General features: G+C 44.3%; 1 protein-coding gene across 1 annotated transcript in view; it reads left to right on the forward strand.

The window, feature by feature from the left end:
* Window positions 1-21,745, forward strand: part of PCF11 (PCF11 cleavage and polyadenylation factor subunit) — a 587,359-nt gene that overhangs the window by 234,719 nt on the left and 330,895 nt on the right. The window contains exon 10 of the mRNA XM_044072002.1: window positions 963-1,059. Within this exon, the coding sequence (XP_043927937.1) occupies window positions 963-1,059 (97 nt within the window). The remainder of the gene's footprint in view (window positions 1-962; window positions 1,060-21,745) is intronic.

Raw genomic sequence — 21,745 nt, forward strand, 5'->3', positions numbered from 1 at the left:
GTAATGTAACTAGTGAAAGATCTGAACTGCAGGGATGAGCACAAACAGCTTAGCTTGTTTACAGTGTAGATAGAACAAAAATCATAGGAAGAATGAACACCTTTATTTGATTTCGTAAGGGATGCAGATGGACAGAGGTTAGTATGCAGTGAGGTTTTTAAACTGCATTGTCTTTTTATGACAAATTTGACAGAACATTACCAGGATGTCTTTCAGCACATTCTGCCAGAGCTTTTTACATTTAAGTTCTTGTTCCGTAATGAGCCCTTGGGAAGATGTTTGCACAGCTGTCCCCGAGCACCTTTACAAAGCACTCTCTAGTCTCCATGCATCTTGCAGGTCAGAAGTGTTCTTTGGGGTCATGGTTATCAACGGAAATGTTCCCTTATAGCAGCCACTTGAGGATTGAACTGGAAATTCTGTCCTACCTGTTCATGCAGTGTGAGCTTTATGAAGTCTGAAGTGCAGCTACTTAGTGGGATGCTGGGTCTGCGAGTATATTTCTGGCTGCCTGAAGCATCCCACTGTCCATTCCTTTGGCAACTGCCTTGTTTCACTTATAGATTCATAGATTCATAGATTAGTACTAGCTAAACTGCCCCCTGCAGCCACCACCCTCCCAACTTGAGCAGTGCTTCATTGAAAGGGGGGGTTGTATTTGGAAATTGTGTGCTGAGTGGTTATAATACATTCAGAGTTGGTCCTGCCTATTCCTGCAACCGTTTATCTACTCATAGATATGGTTTATACCCTTAACTTTGTTTACTTTCTCTTTAAGGAAGTTTTTGCTTTGGAAAGGGTCCATTAGCATACTCTTTCAAGGTAATCCAGCAGTTTGGTGGTCAAGGTTCAGCATTTTGAATCTGATGAAACTAATTCTTAGAATTTGTTAGCTAGATTGAGCTCTGCATTACATTATGACTTTGAAGAAATGTTTGTCATTTAAAATGTTTATTTTACAGGTATCTGGTGTTAGTCAGCCAGTTTCGTTTAGACAACCTTTGCCATTTTTACCACCGCCTTTACAGAGTTCTGTGCCATTTATTCCAAACAAAACAGGTAAGATCATAGTTGGGTAAGTATTTCAGTGTTTTGTAACTTGCAACACATCAAAGTGCGTTGAGTTTTCAGATTTGTGTTTCACAAGAAAAACATTTAGTATGCATTTTATACATATTTGAAACACCTGTTCAGAAATTATACAGTTCAGACAAAATGTTTTCATTTCGTGTCATCCAGTCTTTCCACTTTGTTGGAAGTAGAGCTGCTTGCAGATCCAATCTTGTAGCTTTTGTCCCTCTTCAAAAGCTCAAACTTCTGGAGCTTCCTTGCTTCCCACAATGCACCTGTCCCTTACCCTGCTTGAGATCTCATTTGACATGTTCCAGTGCTCCAGGTAGTGATTTTCAACAGTTCACTTTCAGTCTAACCTAACTTAAATTCCACAGAGTTTTGGCCTTTATCTGTTTTTATTTGTATAACAATAAAGTTAATTTATTTTTTCTCTTCTTCTGATTTACGGCTGGCATGGAGGCCTTGTCACTTCTTTTGGCCTTATCTATTCCTTAGTAATCTGTTGCATTTTCCACTTTTTTTATTTCAGTACCCACTCCTAATTTTTTAGACCTTATATTATGTTGTTGATATTAATATTGATATGCTTTCCGTTGGTTTGTTGAATTGTTTTCTGTACTACACATGGACAAGGGCTTCAAGATTTGTCTGATGTGGCCACAACATCCCACCTCAAATCACCCATGGCCTTTACTTGGGCTGAATCATCTCGGGGTGGCTTGTGAAATTTAAGGACTTTGGCCCTCATTCTCTACATGAGCGTAGAAACAAATTATAAAAGGATTTTTTCCACCTTCGGTTTTTGAACAGTAGAAAAGCAGAGGATAAGGAAAGTGAGAGCAGAGATGTAGAAAGAAAAATATAGATAAAGAAAAGCTCTTGAATGCTTTCTCTGTACCGAAAACTCCTCACTTGGATTCATCACAACCAAATTTGGTACCAGTTTTGGTATGCGCAATTCTCTGTGCAGGAGGAACCCAGCAACAGAAAACATAGTAATCTTAGTCTCCAAAGAAAATTTCCAGCAGATGTTTGTCAGATACAGAGAGCCATGTCGGCCTTCATCTGTGTCATTTATTACATCTGCTAGAACCTTTTGTAGTCCCTTAAACTTGGAATGGAGCAGGATGGTTAGGGCCTTTGTGAAAGGCCAGATTGAAATGTGTCATTCCCAATCGCTCTCTGTTTCTTGGGAGGATCTAGCTGGCCCCACTATTCCTTACTCCTCCTTCCCAAGTCCAGGTTTTGGCACCAGAAGTTTCAGACCTACTGTCTTGTTCAGAACCTGTCAGGTTATTAGTGATTGGCTTGGACCCCTCATCACAGATGTTCTTCGTGTTCACTGTTGCAGCATTTGGGTAATCTGCTGGCAGGTTGCCCTCAGTCGGCCTGAATTCCAAAGTCTTGGGTCCTGCGTCGATTGCCGTCTTCTCTTCCATGACGTCAGGTCGTTAGAGGTATAAAACATGCAGCTGACGCCATTTTCTTCAGTCTTTCTTGCCAAGCAGTGGCAGAAGCATTTTGCAAGTGCCGGTTGGCCGACTACTGAAATATTCGCGTTTGAGTTTCAGAACCGAAGTCTTCAATAAAGCTAAGTACCCCGTTGGGGAAACTTTTTTCTTGCTTTTTACCAGTGTAAGAAAAAGTTAATTGTATTACTTGTGGGAAGCAAATACCTCATAAGGATTTCCATTTATACTGTATCCCTTACCTAGGCCCTGATCACAACGTGCTTGGCTGTCGGGTTTTGTGCTAGATTTAACCAACGCACTATTAAGTGTCAATATATTTTTGCTACTAAGTATTTTGGAAACAGATTTAACTACCCAGAGATGTCGTCTGATAGCAATCCCGACTACCAGAGTGCATAAAAAATGCAAAGAAAAGGACAGAGAAAGGCAGTCGAGATCCAAAACCGACGACGAAGCTTCTCCTAAGCCAGTCGCCGGTTTGCCGGTACTCAGTGAGGCACTTTCGCAGCCCCAGATACCCGCTACCTTCGAGTCGCAGGCCTCTACCGACACCCATGTGGAGTCCGGCATGCCGCAAGATACTCAAGATATTAGACCGACGGATGTATCTCCCTCTGATGGGTCCGGAGCCGCTGAGCAGGCACCGGCTTCTGAGGGTGTATTGAGACCTCAACATTTTTATATCAAACCGAAAGCTGCAAAACCAAATGCAAAGACACCTTCTGAAACTAAAAAATCGACACCTGAGCCACGTGCACAGGCCTCTATGCCTAAAAAAAAAAAAAAAAACAGATGATCAAAATGGCTGAAGACCTTATTACCTTGATCCAGAGGTACCCATCCCCCTCCAGATAAGAAGCCTAGGCAAGACACTGACTATGAATCTTCAGATCAGGTTTCTATTTCTTCTGATTCCTCTACTGATCAGGAATTATCTTTACCTCCTTATGAGGATTCTGATGCTGAGGACACTATTCCATCTGCATCTCCTCCTGAGGGATTATTCATTTGGAGAAACCTTGCATACTTTGAGGGAGCATTTTCACTGGGAGAGTCAAGACTTCTCAGAATCAAAAAAGAGGCTCAGGGATTTCCTCCTTCTCCCCCAGCACAAGCCTTTAGCCATTCCCCCTGTGTTAGACATTGTGGATGTTTTTTCGGAGTCAAGCCTGACCCCTGACTCTTTACCTCCGGCTCCCAGTAAGCATGACCGGTATTACAGGGTCCCGGACTCTCATAAATTTTTATTAAACCCTGCTTCTGATCCTGAAACTATTTCACCGGGTCCAAAGGGAGTTAAGGCCTCAACAGCAAAACACTCTACCCCCTCCGACAGAGATTCAAGGGCGCTGGACAGATAAAAGGTTTATACATCTGCGACCTTGGCAATCAGAGCTTTAAACTGTCAATTTCATATGCTTAAGTACCAACAACATGTTATGGGATTGCTGAAACAGAAAATTATGTTGATTTCAGAATGTGCAGAAAATAAGGAATTGCAGGAATTATTGCATGCAGCTGAACAAGTTGGAAAGCTTAATTTGCAATGTGGTTTTGATTCTTTAGAGGCCTCCTGCAGGGCCGCAGTTACTGGATCTGTGATTAGGAGGCATGCCTGGTTAAAGGAACAAAATTTGCCTGATCATGTTAAAGCAAAATTGCTAGATGCACCTTTACAGCATGATTCTCTGTTTGGTGTTAAGGCAGAAGCGGCTTTAAAGAAAATGGAAGACAAAGCTAAGTCTATGCAAACTGTTAAAGGTTTCTTACAAGTGCAGCCACCTAGATTCAGTAGACACTGGCCTACAAAAAATTGGTCCTTTCCTGTGTCAGACAGATCTCAAAGGGGCAAATCCAGACGCCCTAAGGGTTCCCAGGTACCAGGCTCAAGACTCATACAGGTCAAAGCAATGGGGCGCATCCACCTCCAAGTCTGGAGGAGATAAAGCGCAAACTTACAGAAAGCAATATCAATGACTTCCCTCTGCCTACATCAAGCATTTATCTTTTGGCAGCACCCTTGGGGGAAAATTAGCCCTTTTTGCTCAAAATTGGCAGTTAATAACCCAGGACAAATGGGTACTGAGCATCGTATCACAGGGATACAGATTCCATTTCCACACCCTGCCAGTGACAAATGGTTGGCCGGACCTGCCAAAAAAACAATGGGCAGAGGCACAGAAACAAGTTACATCCCTCATGGATATGGGGGCCATTTAGACAGTACCAGAACAGGAAAAAGGACAAGGTTTTTACTCGACCGTTCTTTGTACCCAGAAAGTACAAGGCCTGGCGGCCAATACTGGACTTATCGATTTTGAACACATACCTGGACATTACAAAATTCAAAATGCTCACTTTGTAGCAGCTTCTGCCCATGCTGGGCAAGAATGCTTGGCTGGTGACTTTAGACTTAAGAGGCATACTTGCATGTCCCAATAAGACAGTCTTTCAGCAGATACCTCAGATTCAAGGCTGGCTTAATGCATTACCAATTCTCTGCACTGCCCTTTGGCTTATCTTCTGCGCCCAGGGTCTTTGCAAAGTGCCTGGCACCAGTAATTGCATTTTGCAGACAAAGTAGTATTCAAATATATCCTTACTTGGACGACTGTCTCGTTCAAGCAGAGAACAAGGACACTCTTCTACGACACCTGGCATTTGTGAAAAAGCTTCTAGCATGCCTAGGGTACACAATAAATGAAAAGAAATCACAACTGGTACCCTCTCAAAAGATAACATTCCTGGGTGCAAGCTTGCATACAACTGCCCAGATGGCTTACCTCATGCCAGACAAAGGCAACTGACTACTTCAACTGATGGCAACAAAAACCCTGTCTTCTGCAAGACAAATTCTGCAGGCTCTGGGCTTCATGGCATCCTGCATCCTACTAATTCTATAATATGCACGACTGCATATGAGGAAACTTCAATGGTACCTGAAAAGTTTATGGAGTCAACATTCACACAGTCTGGGAACAGTGATTCTTCTTCATCCCCTGCCTGCAACAAGAGTTTCTGTGGTCGGCAAAGGCCTGCCACCAAAACATGGGATGGCCCTTCACTCTACCCACTGCCAGCCAAACCTTAACAGACGCATCAGATTATGCCTGGGGGGCCCACATGGCAGGAAGATTCTTTCAGGGCATATGGGCACCAAATCAAATGCATCTACATATCAACCTTAAAGAGATGCTAGCTGTTCAAAATGCCCTAACAGCTTTCAAGGATTTACTTCATCCAGGACAACTACTGATAAAGACAGACAACACCACAGTCATGTGGTATATAAACAAGCAAGGGGGCACACACTCATACTCCCTTTGCAGATTAGCCATGGCACTGTGGGACACAGCTTTGACCTACCAAATAAGTCTTCAAGCTCAATTCCTGCCAGGAAAACAGAGCACACTGGCAGACGATTTAAGCAGAAACCTTATGGATCCTCATGAGTGGAAACTAAATCTACAAGTATTCAGCATGATAACAGAGAAATGGGGGAGCCCAGACATAGATCTATTTGCCTCTCCTCAAAATTATCAATTGAAAGATTCTGCACAAGGACTTTTCACAGACAAGCATGGAAAGTGGATGCTCTATCCTTCAGTTGGAAAAACCTGTCAGTTTACACCTTTCCTCTTCTACCCAAGGTCCTCCTAAAAGTCAGACGAGAAGCCAAAGATATTAATTGCCCCGGACTGGCCCCGCCAATATTGATACCCAATCCTAAGGAACCTGTCTCACTACCCAGCTTGGACCTTACTTCAAAGACCACAACTACTGTCCCAGCAAAACAATCAGATCCTGCACAATCAACTACAGATTCTGAACCTGGCAGCATGGCTAATCATGTAATCATACGAACGACACCTCTCAGTAAAACTGTGATGGATATAATTTTGGAAGCCAGAAGGCCTAGTACTAGAAAATCTTATGCTGACAAATGGAAGAGATTCTGTGCATGGAATCAAGCGCAAGGAACTGGTACAGCAGAACCAAATATTCCTCAGATATTACAATACTTAACTGAGATGCTTGACAAAGGCCTATCTTTCTCATCAATCAAAATCCATGCCTCTGCCATTTCAGCTCATTACAATACAGAGCCACCAATCTTTTCTCATCCTTTACTAAAGCAGTATCTTAGAGGAGCCAAAAACCTAAGGCCTCCTAGAAGACCTCCTAGAAGATCACCATTACCTGCATGGGACCTCAGTTATGTGTTGGAAAAGCTCACCCTGCCTCCATTTGAACCAGCTGCTACCTCTGATATAAAGTTCTTATCATGGAAGACAGCTCTGCTACTAGCAGTTGCTTCAGCAAGAAGAGTTTCAGAGCTACAGGCCGTCATGGCCGGAGAGCCTTTTTTCATATTTTACCCAGACAGGGTGTCTGAGGACAAATCCTACTTTTATGCCCAAGGTGGTTTCCAGTGTGGCTCTTAACCAAACAGTTCATCTACCAACTTTTTATCCAAATCCGCAGAACAAAGGGGAGAGAATTCTGCTTTCCTTGGATGTACACAGACAGCTAAGATTCTACTTGAGCAGGACAACAGCTCTAAGAAAAAGTGAGCAATTACTAGTGTTATATGCTGCACGATCAGAAGGAAAGACTATCTCAAAGCAGACCGTTTCAAAGTGGATAAGCCACTGCATCCGTTTCTGCTACTTACACCATGGTAAATCTTTGCCCAAGGGCATTAGGTCTCATTCCACCAGAGCTGCAGCTACTTCGGCAGCCTTTCTCAGAGGAGTACCAACAAAAGACATTCTAGAGGCTGCTACTTTGGAGTTCTGTGCACACCTTTACAAAGCATTACCATTTGCCTCTGTACTGTAAGTCTAGGGCAGGCTTTGCCACTGCAGTGCTGCAGGGCCTTATAGCCGCACCTAACGCTGTTTAGCTCCAGCCTCCCATCCATAGCTTTGGGATTCTACCCAAATGTAGTGACTGCAACAGTGAAACACGAAGAACATAGTACAGTTGTGTACACTTACCATAAATGTAGATGTTCGAGTGTATTCACTGTTGCAGACCAGGTAACCCTCCCGCCATCCCCCTGTCATTCTACAGCTTGTCTTTCCTTCTCTATCGTCTACAACCTATGTTGCTACCTTTTTGGGGGCACCTGACATCGGGGGCAAGAAACGAAAATGGCGTCGGCTGAATGTTTTTATACCCCTGACGTCATGGAAGAGAAGACAGCAACCGACGCAGGACCCAAGACTTTGGATTTCAGGCCGACTGAGGACAACCTGCCAGCAGATTAACCAAATGTAATGACTGCAACAGTGAATACACTCGAACATCTACATTTATGGTAAGTGTACACAACTGTACTATCTTGGTTCATCTGACTTCCTAGAATCTGAGAACTTTGGAATTGCAAAGTATCAGTGCTGTGCTCTCAATGCTGGGTCTTCGGCTCCATCTTGGTCCCCAGCTCGCTTTGTACTGTTCAGCATATCCGAGTTCCTTGGTGTTTTTGAGTTCTCTGCTCCAATCCTGATGTACGAATCATTTGGATTGTTGGTGTTGGTGCCTCTATCTTTGGTGCTATTGTCTATTTGATGAGGAACTTTTCGTCAACAGTTTGCAGGTCTCCCATAACCTATGAACGCTTGTTTCACATTCGATATCAAGAAGATTGCCTGCACATCATGGAAGGTTGCAGAATCTACCTTGACAATGGCTCCACTCCTTGGCCACCCATCAGTCTACCCCTCCGCTCTCAATTCATGCTTCCCTAGCATAGAGCAGTCCTGAGTGTTTCACTGTCTCCTGAGTATATCCCTGCTAAGTCTCTACTTTGTGATTCAGATGACTCCCCACAAGATCCACTCAGAAAATGAATGTGTAAAACGAGACTTCTTGACTGACTCTTGTCACACCTGATACTGACTTGGATGAAGGTTGAGGCTCCTTACGATCCCCTCCAGATCACGTCAGGTTTGTCAAGATACTTGATGTGCCAGAGGGGATCCTGGCCTTCTGGCCCCTCCTTCCCCAGACAAGGAGATGCTGTTTGAAGCATTCAGATCTGTCCCCTGTACCTTCTGGATGGTACCTCTGCTATATCTGTAAGATGTATCTCATAGTGGGGGAACATGACAGGAACCCAAATGAAGCTGTCCAGAGACAGCCTGGCAAAATTCTCAGTCCCTGTAAGGACAGGCAGCATTGAAGCAAGGGCCCTGAGGTTAACTCCATTAGTGCAGCAGCATCCACCTAATGATAGCTCTCCCAACACTGCTGCTTGTCCATCCAGCAAAGGGTGGTGGTTGATGGACGGAAAGGAGAAGTAAGCTTACACCTTGGATATGTTTGTGCCAGAGGGAGTTGATCTGTTTCCCTAAGAGACATAGCTGAGCAGGCATTGGAGACTCTTGGGAAAGCCAGCCACATCAGCTTTTCTTAAGGGTTGCCTGGCTTGTCCCCTGGAGGCAGTTAGAAGCTGGTTATCTTTTCATTGAGATGCATGGATAGCCATTATGCAGGGCATTGGGTGAAGAGAATAATATATACAGACAGTACATAATCTCTCTTCCATTAGAAAACAGCAATCCCTGCCTCTTCCAGATGTTTAACCCATCCGCTGAAGGCAGCAAAAAGAGTGTTCACCATTCTCTGGGGAAAAAGAGCCAGCCTAGTAGTCACATCAGACCAGAGAGGGTTCAGGGTCTATTTGAGTCTATTTAGTTCCAAAAGAAACAAAGGACCTCAGGCAATTGGAGAATTGAGCAGCCTAAATTAGTATGTAAAAAAAGACCCTGTTCCAGATGGTGATGGTGCAAACATTTTAGCCTGCCTGCCAGTAAAGACTAGTTGTGCACTGTAGACCTGCATAATGCTCATCTCCATATCAAAATTGCCAGACAGTCTAGGAGGAACCATCACTACAGTTCCATGCCTTGACCTTTGGACTCCCCACAGCCACCAGGGTGTTCCAAGTGCATGACCGTAATCACAGCTTATCAGTGGAATGTGTGCATTCCTGTATGTAGACTGGCTCCTAGCTGCTGCTAGAGTTCCCTTACCCAGAGCCAGGCAAAATTGAAGTATCTCCACAAATATGGGGAAAATCTCAACTTTTAGCCGCATTAGTCATAGAAATTATAATAAAAGATCTTATGTTGTAAATCTTAATTTCTTACTGATAGGACTTCGGTTCCGTCCTCAGAACTGACTCTGCCGCTTCCAAGCTTGTGCCAGCCAAAAACTCTCAGCTAAGACCTACCCATAATGCCTCTCTCATAGTTACTTCAGATCTCATTTGCCATGTTCCTAGTCAGACATGCCTAGCCATCTCTCTCAAAGCCCAGTGGAAATTTGTGATTTTTTTCGTGTAGTTTCTCTTCAAACTTTTTTTAGTCCGTTTAGCCTTTTCTTACAATCATTAACTCCAATACCTTCAGTTGCTTTCCAAGGTCAATAAAGGTCGCTTCAAATAGTTTAAAAAAAAAAAAAAAAAAAACACAATTTTAAATCACAAAATAAAAACACTTAGTACATAAAATACACTATTTCAACGGACTTGGCACTTTCCTATCACAGAAACATAATCAGTGTCAATTTTTTCATCCCTCCTCAGCATTTAAATACACCCAACACCTACATCATTAATGACAAGATAATTAAAAATTAATTGGTACTTCATTTTGAAGTTTATTTTTCAAACATCAAAAAATCCACCCCTTTTTCAAAAAACATATATATGCTTAATACATAACTTTGAAAGTTCTTAACATCAAATACTGTACTATAATATAAAATATTTTTTAAAAAATATTAATTGTATTATAAAATGGTTACACACACATATATATGTACCGCGGTGGTGGTGCTGCGGTAGCGTTGTCACCTCACAGTAAGACACTGCCCTGTTCGATTCTCAGCTAGAGTGTCTTCTGCGTGGAGACATGCATGAATGGCCGTACCTTCGTTGAAGGTTGTGCGTCAGGGCTGGTGACTCGGCACGTAAAAATCAACTGCCAGTCATTAGCGGACCGGAGTTCCACTGTGGCGACCCCTAACCGGGAATAATATATATATATATATATATATATATATATATATATATATATGTATGTATATATATATATATATATATATATGTATGTATATATATATGTATATATATATATATATATATATATATATATATATATCTATGTGTGTGTGTATATATATATATATATATATATATATATATATATATATATATATATATATATATATATATATGTATATATATTACAGGAACAAAACAAAATAACTTTAAAAAGTCCACCACTGACGAAAAAAAGACCAGACTGCAAACGTGCTTTTTAACGTTTTCGTTCTATTTAATACCAAGAACTTCTTCAGAAATGCACCCATATTCTGAAACAATGTATATATATATTGTCATTAATTAATCACGTCAATACTAATCAACCAATAATAATTCATCTTTAGTTTAAAATTGTGTAAAAAAATGTGTATATATATGTGTATATAAGTAAACTCACATAAATAAATATGAATACAAATTTCAAAATAGTATATTAAATATGTCATCTAATAACATGCTTTAAAATTAAAACTTTAGTATAGCTAAAAAGCACTTAATATTAATGACATCATTCAGGCCAGGTGGCTCATCTGCCTTCAGCCTAATCTGCCAGCAAGATTCCTTACATTCTAAAAGTGTTTTGTAGTCGCCACTAAACAAACTTTCATCAACTTTTTCTAACACAGAGAAGGTGAACTTTTTAAATGAAACACAATTTAAAGAATGTTTAGCTAAAGCATTGGTTAAATCTTTTTTCTTTATAGCTAAATTGTGCTCATAAGTACGTTTACTCAATGTTCTTATGGTCTTACCCATGTAAAAATGATTACATGAGGAACATTGTGCAACGTAAACTATATTGCTAGTTTCACATGTAAAATGTCCATTTACATTGAAATCCTTGTTTAAGTGTTTTAAAAAAATACTTGATGTCCCACTAACGAAAACATTAAAGAGCAGGTTTACAGTCTGGTCTGTTTTTCGTCAGTGGTGGACTTTTTAAAGTTATTTTTATATATATATATATATATATATATATATATATATATATATATATATATATATATATATATATACACACACCTTGGTAGGCCTTCCTTTACCACTTGTGGTATTTTTAAATACCATTGTTGATATTCTGTTCTTTCCTTGTTGTTTCCTTTAGGATACCCCTTTTTTGCCTGTACTATGTCAAAGTTAAGTTGGGGTTTAAACGGTGTGACAAGTGTGGGCATAAGATGCCCAACTCAGACGGCCACGCTCGTTGCGTTTACTGTTTGGGCGTGGACCATATAAAGGCGGATTGTGATATTTGTGCTAGTTTTTGCAGTTGCACACTACCAGAGTGTAAAGGCTAATTCTGAAAGGTTTAATCAAAACGCCTTTTTCGGAGGCTCTATCTGGGTCGGAGGTCTCACAGCCCCCCAAGACAAAAAACACAAGGAAAAAGAGTCACTCGGTTCCTACATCTCCATCTGTTACGGAATAGAGTCAGCTCTGTGCTTCTCCAGCGCCTTCTGCGGAGACCTCTTCGGCACCAGACCCTGTGTCTTCTCCCTCGGTGCTGTCTCTGATTCCTGTTTCCATCCGAGCCTCTGAACTATCCTTGGTTCCGACACTGGCTTCCACGGCTATACCTGCTTCGGCACCAGCCCCGGCCATTGTGCTGATACCTTCTTCGGCTCCACAGACTATGACCTCTGTTCATAAAGTCAAATATCTCCCAAGAACCAAATATTCTCCAATGTACAACCCTTTTTTGGGGCATCAGTTTAGCCCCTTTCCTTGAAAGACCTGATTCTCCTTCAGCAGCCTGCTTTAGATCCACCAGAAGCCTTACTGAACTGGATGTAGTGCGGGTTGTAAACCAGCTTCTGGCAGGTAGGGGATTGTCCACTCCAGCTAGACCTTCTGTCCCCTTTGGCTCGGAATCCCTCACAGCATATTCTCCTGTTTATCCTCCTCTGGCCTCCACCCAGGCCCCGGAGATCTTGGTACCGATGTCCACCCCTGTGCATACTGTCTTGGCCCAGACTGCCGATTTTTCCCTGTCTGCACCAACCACCCTTGCTGCATTGGCTTTGTTGGAGCTGGTGCACTCTTGGAGCAGTGTTTGGACTGTTGGCAGCTTGGTATCTAGCCCGGTGCTTATTTATCTGCTGGCTCCTTCTGTCCATGGCTCTGGCTTCCAGTCCTCTCAGAGCTCCTCTCCTGGAGGTGGGCTGCTCAGGGCAGGGTGTGACCCCGGTTCCGAGGTTGTCTTCCTCTGTTCCGGGCTCCCATACCTCCTCGGGCGGGCCTGTTTTCCAGGTGACGGAGAGGGTTCTTGCCTCTGCAGGCTTGCAGTCAGCATCAGTGACATCGACACCAGAATCCCCCTCTAGCATGCAGCTGTCCCAACCCCCTACTTCGGAATCCTGGGCATGGTAGCCGCAAGACCTCCCTTTAAAGGGAACCCTTTCTCCGGAGTCGTCCTCAGACGATCCCACTGGGGAGCCACCCTGGAAGAAACCGTGCAAGAGGAAGCACCTTGATTCCCCTGAGGAATGTTTCACTGAGGGCACCGATTGTGATGAGGGAGAAGGGTCCCCAGAGTCTCCCCCCCCAGACGACGTCTCCTTTGGAGACATTCTTGAACTCCTCAAGCAGCGGGGAGACTGGAAGTCCTCTAACCCTTCTGAGAAGTCTGTGTTCTTGCAGGCCTTCCGTGCTCGACCATCTACTTCCTGGATGACCCCACCTGCGGATGAGCTTAAGCTGATTGTGCAGCATGCCTGGAAGGCCCCGGACAATGTAGAACCTGTCCCCCGGAGGCCGGACAAAATTCTATCCACCCCTGAAGATCAGTTCCACAGGTCCAAGCAGTTGACTGTTGATTCCATGGTTGTGGCAGCGGCCACCAAGAGGGAACTGGCAGAAGATAGTTCCACTATCTATCCTCCCAACAGGCAGTCTTGGGCCATGGACAGACTAGGGAAGCAGACCCATGATTCAGCAACCTTTGCCATTCGGTTGCTGAACTACCTGGCATACTTCACTCGCCTCGAAAGACACCTAATCTCTGAAATGTTTTCCTCTTTTGTGGGGGTACTGCCTAATGAGGTGCGTGATACTGTCGCCTCGTAGCTAGCTACCCTTGAATCTGTCCAACGCCTCGATACGTTTGATATCTTGTGCCACCGAGGGGGCAGCTCGAGCTGCCGCATCAGGCATTGTCATGAGACATAATGCTTGGATGTGGTTGTGTGATTTCACAGACCCCTTTAAATCTTCTTTTGTCGATGCGCCTGTCGACGAATCTGCACTTTTTTTGGTCCCAAAGTACGAGGCACACTAGCACAAAGTGAGAAAGACTGAAATACCTTGTCCGGTGTGGGCATACATTTTTCCACCCTCCAGAGGTCCTACTCCATGAAACCTGAAGGGAGGAAAATATTGGTTCAAAAATTCCCAAGAATCTTTGTGACACTCATGGTGAGCAATCCCCATGGGGTAGAGGCGGCAACTCATCTGGAAGACTCCCCTTTCGGGGTAGAGGGGTCCACGTAACCAGGGCGCTAGTGATTCCTTCTCCGCCGACCCTACCAACACTCATGAGCAGCGGCCCGATTGCTTTCCTCTGGAACCACTCTGGAGTCACTTTTCTCTGCACCTACCAGCCTGGCAACTTATTACTACCGATGTTTGGGTGCAGAGAATAACATCCAGAGGCTACCAGATACCATTCTATTTAACTCCCAGACCTGTGAAACGAATCCCCAATGTGCCACCCAATCAGAGGGGGAGGTAGCAGCCTTGGAAATCGAAAAGTTGCTAAGAAAGCGTTATCCAACCAGTCTCACCAGACCAGAGAGGATCCAGGTTTTACGCTAGGTTCTTTTTAGTGCCAAAAAAGGCGGGACTGGAGACCGATCCTGGGTCTCTGCCTATTGAACAAATTTATCAAACCTCAGAAATTCTGGATGGTCACAGTACAGTCCATTCTCCTCTTCCTAGGGAGGGATAACTGGATGTGTTCTTCAGACCTCCAGGACGTGCATTACCACTTGGATCACCACTCCCTGAGATTTCTCCACTTCCAGCTGGGATCCAATCACTACCGGTTCAGGGCACTGCCATTCGGTCTCTCGACAGCCCCCCATGTAGTAGCTCATCTTCGACTACAAGGATTCCAGGTGTTTCCATACCTAGAAGATTGGCTCCTTACCACCCCGACCAGGAAACTTCTAATCCGCAGCCTCCCAACAATCAAGGCCTCGCTCTCCGCTTGGGGATTACAATCAACAGACAAATCTCAAATGTCCCCAAATAAACACGAATTGACTGGAGCAGTTTTCGACACAACATCCTGTCAAGCTTCCCCCCCCTCGTCACAGACTTTCGAAAATAAGACACCAAATCCAGGCCGTCCTTCTACAGACCTATGTAACACCACGCCTTGTACTGCAACTCTTAGGCTCCATGGCGGCTGCCATTACTCTCTCACCACTGGCGAGGTTGTACATGAGAAACTACAGTGGGTCCTTTCTTCACAATGGTCGATCTTAACTCACCCACTCGACCACATATGTCTTGCAAACATTTGCAAGGAAGAAATGGTATGGTGGATGAAGTCACAATCGAGTCTTTGGTGTCGACTGTTCTGTCTCCCTCAGACCATGGCCGCGCTGACCACGGAAGCTTCCCTGTTAGGGTGGGGACATTTCCATGGAAAGACGGTCCAAGCCACCTGGTCCCCCATGGAGGCCAATTTGCACATAAATGTCCTGAAACTGAGGGCAGTTCTTTTAGCATTGCAAGCGTTCCATACATCCCTCCCTTCTGGGACCATTGCAGTTCAGTCCGACAACATGTCATTCATCTGGTATATCAGCAAGCAAGGCTGAACCAGGTCTTACCCCCTGTGTCGGAAAATCATGAGGATTTGGCACTGGGCAATAGCTTCCAACTGCTTTCTTATAGCAACACACATTCCCGGGAGATCCAATCTTGTTGTGGACAATCTGAGCAGGAACATCCTGATGGCTCACGAGTGGTCCCTCAATCCTGTAATAGCAGATCGGATTTTCCACCACTGGGGCAAACCTTGCTGCGATCTGTTTGCTTCCCCCTTAAACAACAAATGCCAGAAGCTACTTTGCCCTGCCCCCCCCCCCCTCTGGTGGAACCCCTGAGGGATGCTCTAACACGATTGGCCCCTGGGTCTACTGTATGCATTTCCCCCTCATCCCGAAATTCCTCCAGAAAGCTCAAAGGTTGAGAAGCAGTGATCCTCATTGCCCCTTATTGGGCCCCGTCAAGTCTGGTTCCCGTTCCTGTGGCCTCATCTGATTCACAACCAGTGGATCCTGGATCATTCCCAATGTCTGTGATCTCATCCTCAGGGACTGATTCACCCCAATCTCCACAGCCTCAAGCTCACAGCTTGGTTCTTCCAGTTCCATTGATTGCCAGGCTGCCTGATGTTTCATCTTCCGTTCGTGAAATTTTTCTGGCTTCACACAAACCTTCCACCAGGAAAGTTTATTCTAGTAAATGGACTAGATATCCTTCAAGGATGCATCTGCAGTCATAACATATGGGTTGTCCTGCCTCAGGCAGCCACTCGGTCGGCCGGATTCCAAAATCTGGGTCTGGCCTATAATGGATTTGATAATTCTTTGGGTATGTCGCACCGCATGTACAAGACCTTTTTGAAAGGAGTGTTATGCATTAAACCTCATGTTAAGGCCCCCCCCCGTAGAACCTTGGGACTTGACCTTGGTACTTCAATTTCTAACAGGCCCTCCTTTCGAGCCTTTTGATTCTTGTGATATGAAGTTTTTGTCATGGAAGACTCTACTTCTAGTAGCACTTACCCCCGCGAGAAAAGGATCTGAGCTGCAGGCCTCGAGTGTCGAGACCTTACTTGAACTTCCACAGGGATAGTGTCCCTTCTTACTGACACTTTTCTTGCCCAAGGTCATTTCTGCATTTTCTATTAACCAATCTACTGACCTGCTAGTTTTCTTCCCTCAACATTCAAACAGAGGGGAGTACTTTTTGCACACCCTTGATGTGCATCAGCAGCTTATTTAGACCAGACTAAATCTTTCAGGAAAACAGATCAGTTGTTTGTGCCCTTTGCAGTACCCAGATTGGGTAAACCTGTCTCCAAAGTGACTATCCTCCTGGCTTAAAAATGTCATTGCCTTTATCTAGCACAAAATAAGCTATCCTTACCTTCCAGAATAAAGGCTCATTCTACTAGATTGATGGCTACTTCTGTAGCTTTTCATTCCAGAGCCTCTAAGGATATCTTGCGCAGCAGCCACTTGGGCAAGACCTCAAACATTTATCTCTCATTACAAATTGGATTTGGCCTCTAGGGGATGAGCCTCTTCTGGATGTTCATAGTGTTTCAACGTTGGTCATTACACTTGGGTTATCCTGCTGGCAGGCTACCCATAGTCGGCCTGAATTCCAAAGTCTTAGTCCGGCGTCAGCTGCTGTTGCTTCTTCCCTGACGTCAGTGCGCCAGGGGTATAAAAGATGCAGCAGACGCCATTTTCTTCAGTCTTTCTTGCCGCGCAGTGCCTGAAGCAAAAGCAGTTCGCAAGTGCCAGTCGGCCGACTCCTGAGATTTTCAAAATCGAATTTCGGATCTGAAGTCTTAATTAAAGCGAAGTACCCCATTGGGTAAACTTTTTTGCTTGCTCCAGACCGATGTCAGAAAAAGTTAACAATTGTATTTCTTGTGGGAAGCAAATACCTCATAAGGATTTTCATTCTTACTGTATTCCTTGCCTAGGCCCTGACCACGACGTTGCTAGCTGTCAGTTTTGTTCTAGATATAACCAGCGCACTAAGCGTCGGTACGATTTTGCCTTTCATTACTTTGGCCGAAGATTTAATTACATAATGCCATCGGAATAGCCGACCACGGGAGTATATAAAAAGTGCAAGGAAAAGGACAGGGATCCGAGGTCCAAAACAGACGCGGCTTCTGCTAGGCCAGTCGCCGGTTTTCATTGAGGTGCATTTGCAGCCCCTAACGCCTGCTACCTCAGAGCCACAGGCCGGTTCCGACTCCCATGTGGAGCCAAACAGGCCTCTGGATACTCAAGGTATTGGACACTCTGAAACTATTCCCACAGATGGGTCCGGAGCTGCTGAGCAGGCATCGGCTTCTCAGGGTGTTTTCAGACCTACACAACCTCAGCTTCAAAGACTAAAGCAGCTCTAAAGACAAGAAACAAGTACAGCATTCTCCTGGACAGACCATGCTAAAAAACAGATGCTTAAAATGGCCGAAGACCTAATTACTTTGATCAGGGGTTCCCATCCCCCTCCTGATAAGAGGCAGAATATGAATCTTCAGATCAGGTTTCCATTTCCTCTGACTCCTCTTCTGAACAGGGATACTCTTTTCCTCCCTATGAGGATTCTGATGCTGAAGAATCTATTCCTTCAGCCTCTCCTCCTGAGGATTATTCTTTTGGGGAAACCCTGCATACCATGAGGGAGCACTTTCACTGGGAGAGCCAAGATTACTCAGAATCTAAGAAAAGGCTCAGATTTTCTTTTACTACCTCAACACAGACGTCTTGCTTTTCCACTTGTTCTAGACATTGTAGATGTATTTTCAGAGTCCGGCCTGTCTCCTGACTCTTTACCCCCTGCACCTGTTAAGCCAGACAAGATACTACAGGGTTCCAGATTCTCATAAATTTCTATATAAAAACCCTGCTGCTGACCCAGAAACTATATCCCAGGGTCCCAAAGGGGTCAAGGCTTCCACTGCAAAAAACCCTGTCCCGTCTGATAGGGATTCAAGGGCACTGGACAGATGGGGGGAAAAGTTTACACTTCTGCTACCTTGGCTGTAAGGGCTTTAAATTGTCAGTTTCATATGCTTAAATATCAGCAATACTTAATGTCACTGCTAAAACAGAAAATGTTGACAAATTCTGAATGTTCAGAAAACAAGGAAATGTTGGATTTATTGCATGCAGCTGAACAAGTTTGAAAGCATACTTTCACTGGAGGCCTCTTGCTGGGCCGCTGTTACGGGTTCTGTCATTAGAAGACATGCTTGGTTAAAGGAACAGAATCTGCCTGATCATGTTAAAGCAAAATTATTAGATGCTCCATTACAGCAGGATACTTTGGTGTTAAGGCAGAAGAGGTGTTGAAGAAATGGAGGGTAAAGCGAAATCTATGCAGACAATTAAGGATTTCTTACAGGTACAGCCACCCAGATTTAGCAGGAACTGGCCTTCAAAGAATTGGTCCTTTCCAGTGTCAGACAGGCCACAAAGAGGCAGAAACGGATGCCCTAGAGGCAGATCCCAGCCCCAGGGTTCATACAGGCCTAAACAACTGGGTGCTTCTACCTCCAAAAGCGGAGAAGACAAATCGCAGCCATGTAGGAAACAGTCCCAATGACTTTCCTCTGGCAATACCAAGCACTTATCTTTTGGCAGCCCCTTTAGGGGGAAAACTAGCACTGTTTTCACAAAATTGGCACATGATCACCCAGGACAAACGGGTCTTGAATATAGTGACTCAGGGCTACAGGTTCCACTTTCACACCCTGCCAAAGGCAAAAGGTATGCCAGGCCATACCTGCCACACAATCAATGGGCAGAGGCACAAAAGCAAGTTTCATCCCTCATGGACATGAGGGCCATTCAGCGAGTACCACAGCAAGAGCAGGGACAAGGATTTTACTCAAGACTTTTCTTGGTACCCAGAAAGGACAAAGCCTGGAGACCAATACTGGACCTGTCTATTCTAAACACTTTTCTGAACGTTCCAAAATTCAAAATGTTAACTCTGCAGCAGCTTCTGCCCATGCTGGGCAAGAAGGCTTGGCTTGTAACTTTGGACCTAAAAGAGGCATACCTGCATGTCCCAATCCGACAATCCTGCAGAAGATGCCTCAGATTCATAGCTGGCTCAATGCACTACCAATTCTCTGCACTGCCCTTTGGCTTATCTACTGTGCCCAGGGTCTTCACAAAATGCCTGGCACCAGTAATTGCTTTGTGCAGACAGAGGAATTCAAATATATCCTTACTTGGACGACTGCCTTATTCAAGCTGAGAACAAGGACATACTACTAAAGCATCTGGCGTTTGTAAAAAGATTACTAATTTGCCAAGGGTACACAGTAAACGAAAAGAAATCACAACTAGTACCCTCGCAAGAGATAATATTCCTGGGTGCAAACTTAAATACAACTGCCCAGATGGCTTATTTCACACCAGACAAAGGCAACTGACTTCTTACTTCGAAAGGTTGGCAACAAAGACCCAGTTATCTGCAAGAAAAATTCTACAGGCTTTGGGCTTCATGGCATCCTCCATTCTGCTAATTCCATGTGCAAGACTGCATATGAGGAAACTACAATGGTATCTAAGAAGTGTTTGGACTCAACATTGCCACAGCCTGGAAACATTAATTATCCTCATTCCCTGCCTGCAACAGGAGTTTCGATGGTGGGCACAGGCGCTTGTCTCCACAACAAGGGACAACCATTCACTCTACCCACAGCCAGGCAGGCACTAACAGATGCATCAGATTTTGCCTGGGGGCCCACATGGCAGGAAAATGTATTCAGGGTGCATGGCCCGCAAGCCAAATGCATCTTCATATCAATCAAAAGGAGATGCTAGCTGTTCAGAATGCCCTGACCGCCTTCAAGGATCTACTTCATCCAGGACAACTGCTGATAAAGACGGACAATACTACAGTCATGTGGTACATAAACAAGCAGGGAGGCACACATTCCTATCCCCTCTGCAGACAAGTCATGACTTAGTGGAACACAGCATTGACTTATCAAGTACACCTGCAAGCACAATTCCTGCCAGGAAAGGAAAATACTCTGGCAGACGAACTAAGCAGAAACCTCATGGATCCTCACAAGTGGAAACTAGATCCACAAATCTTCTGCATGATAACAAGGAAATGGGGATGCCCAGACATAGATCTATTTGCCTCCCCTCACAACTGCCAACTATGGAGATTCTGCACAAGGACTTATCACAAACAAGCATGGAAAGTGGATGCTCTGTCATTCAGCTGGAAAAACCTTACAGTATATGCCTTTCCTCCACTGCCTCTCCTCCCCAAGGTACTCCTAAGGGTCAGACAAGAGAAGCCAAAAATGATACTGATTGCCCCCGACTGGCCACGCCAGCACTGGTACCCAATCCTAAAGAGCTTGTCTCAAGGCCCAGCCTGGACATTACCTCAAATTCCTCATTTACTGACCCAACAAAACAATCTGATCCTGCACAGCCATCTCAGAACCCTAAATCTGACTGCATGGCGGATAATGTAACCATTCAGAACACACCTCTGTCTAAAGCAGTTATGGATGTTATTTTGGAAGCCAGGAGGCCCAGCACCATAAAATCTTATGCAGAAAAATGGAAGAGATTCTGTGCTTGGAACCAGGCATAAGGAACTGACACGCTTTTACCAAATATTCCTCAGATTTTACAAGACGTAACTGAGATGCTGGACAAAGACCTATCCTTCTCATCAGTTAAGATCCATGCCTCTGCCATTTCGGCTCATTACAATATGGACCCACCTATTTTCTCACATCCACTGCTAAGGCAGTACCTCAGAGGGGCCAAAAACATAAGACCTCCAAGGAGAGCACGAATACCTGCATGGGACCTCAATTTTGTCTTAAAACTCACACTGCCTCCTTTTGAGCCAGCCAGTAGAGCCGAGATAAAAGTCTTATGGAAAACAGCTTTGCTCCTAGCAATAACTTCAGCAAGAAGAGTCTCAGAACTACAGGCACTAATGGCTGTGGAACCTTTTATAATTTTCCATCCAGACAGGGTTTCTCTGAGGACAAACCCAACATTTATGCCTAAGGTAGTGTCCAGTGTGGCTCTTAACCAAACCATTCATTTGCCTACCTTTTTTCCAAACCCACAGAATAAGGGGGAGGGACTTCTGCATTCTTTAGACATACACAGCTGCGCTTGTACTTGGACAAAACTAAAGCTTTCAGAAAGACTGAGCAACTCTTTGTGGCATATGCTGCAGGATCACAAGGAAAAGCTATCTCAAAGCAGACTATTTCAAAATGGATAGGCCACTGCATTCGTTTCTGCTATTCACAACATGGCAAATC

Source organism: Protopterus annectens, chromosome 5.part0 (genome assembly GCF_019279795.1).
Source record: "Protopterus annectens isolate FY-2018-M chromosome 5.part0, PAN1.0, whole genome shotgun sequence".
In the NCBI taxonomy this organism is placed as follows: domain Eukaryota; kingdom Metazoa; phylum Chordata; order Ceratodontiformes; family Protopteridae; genus Protopterus; species Protopterus annectens.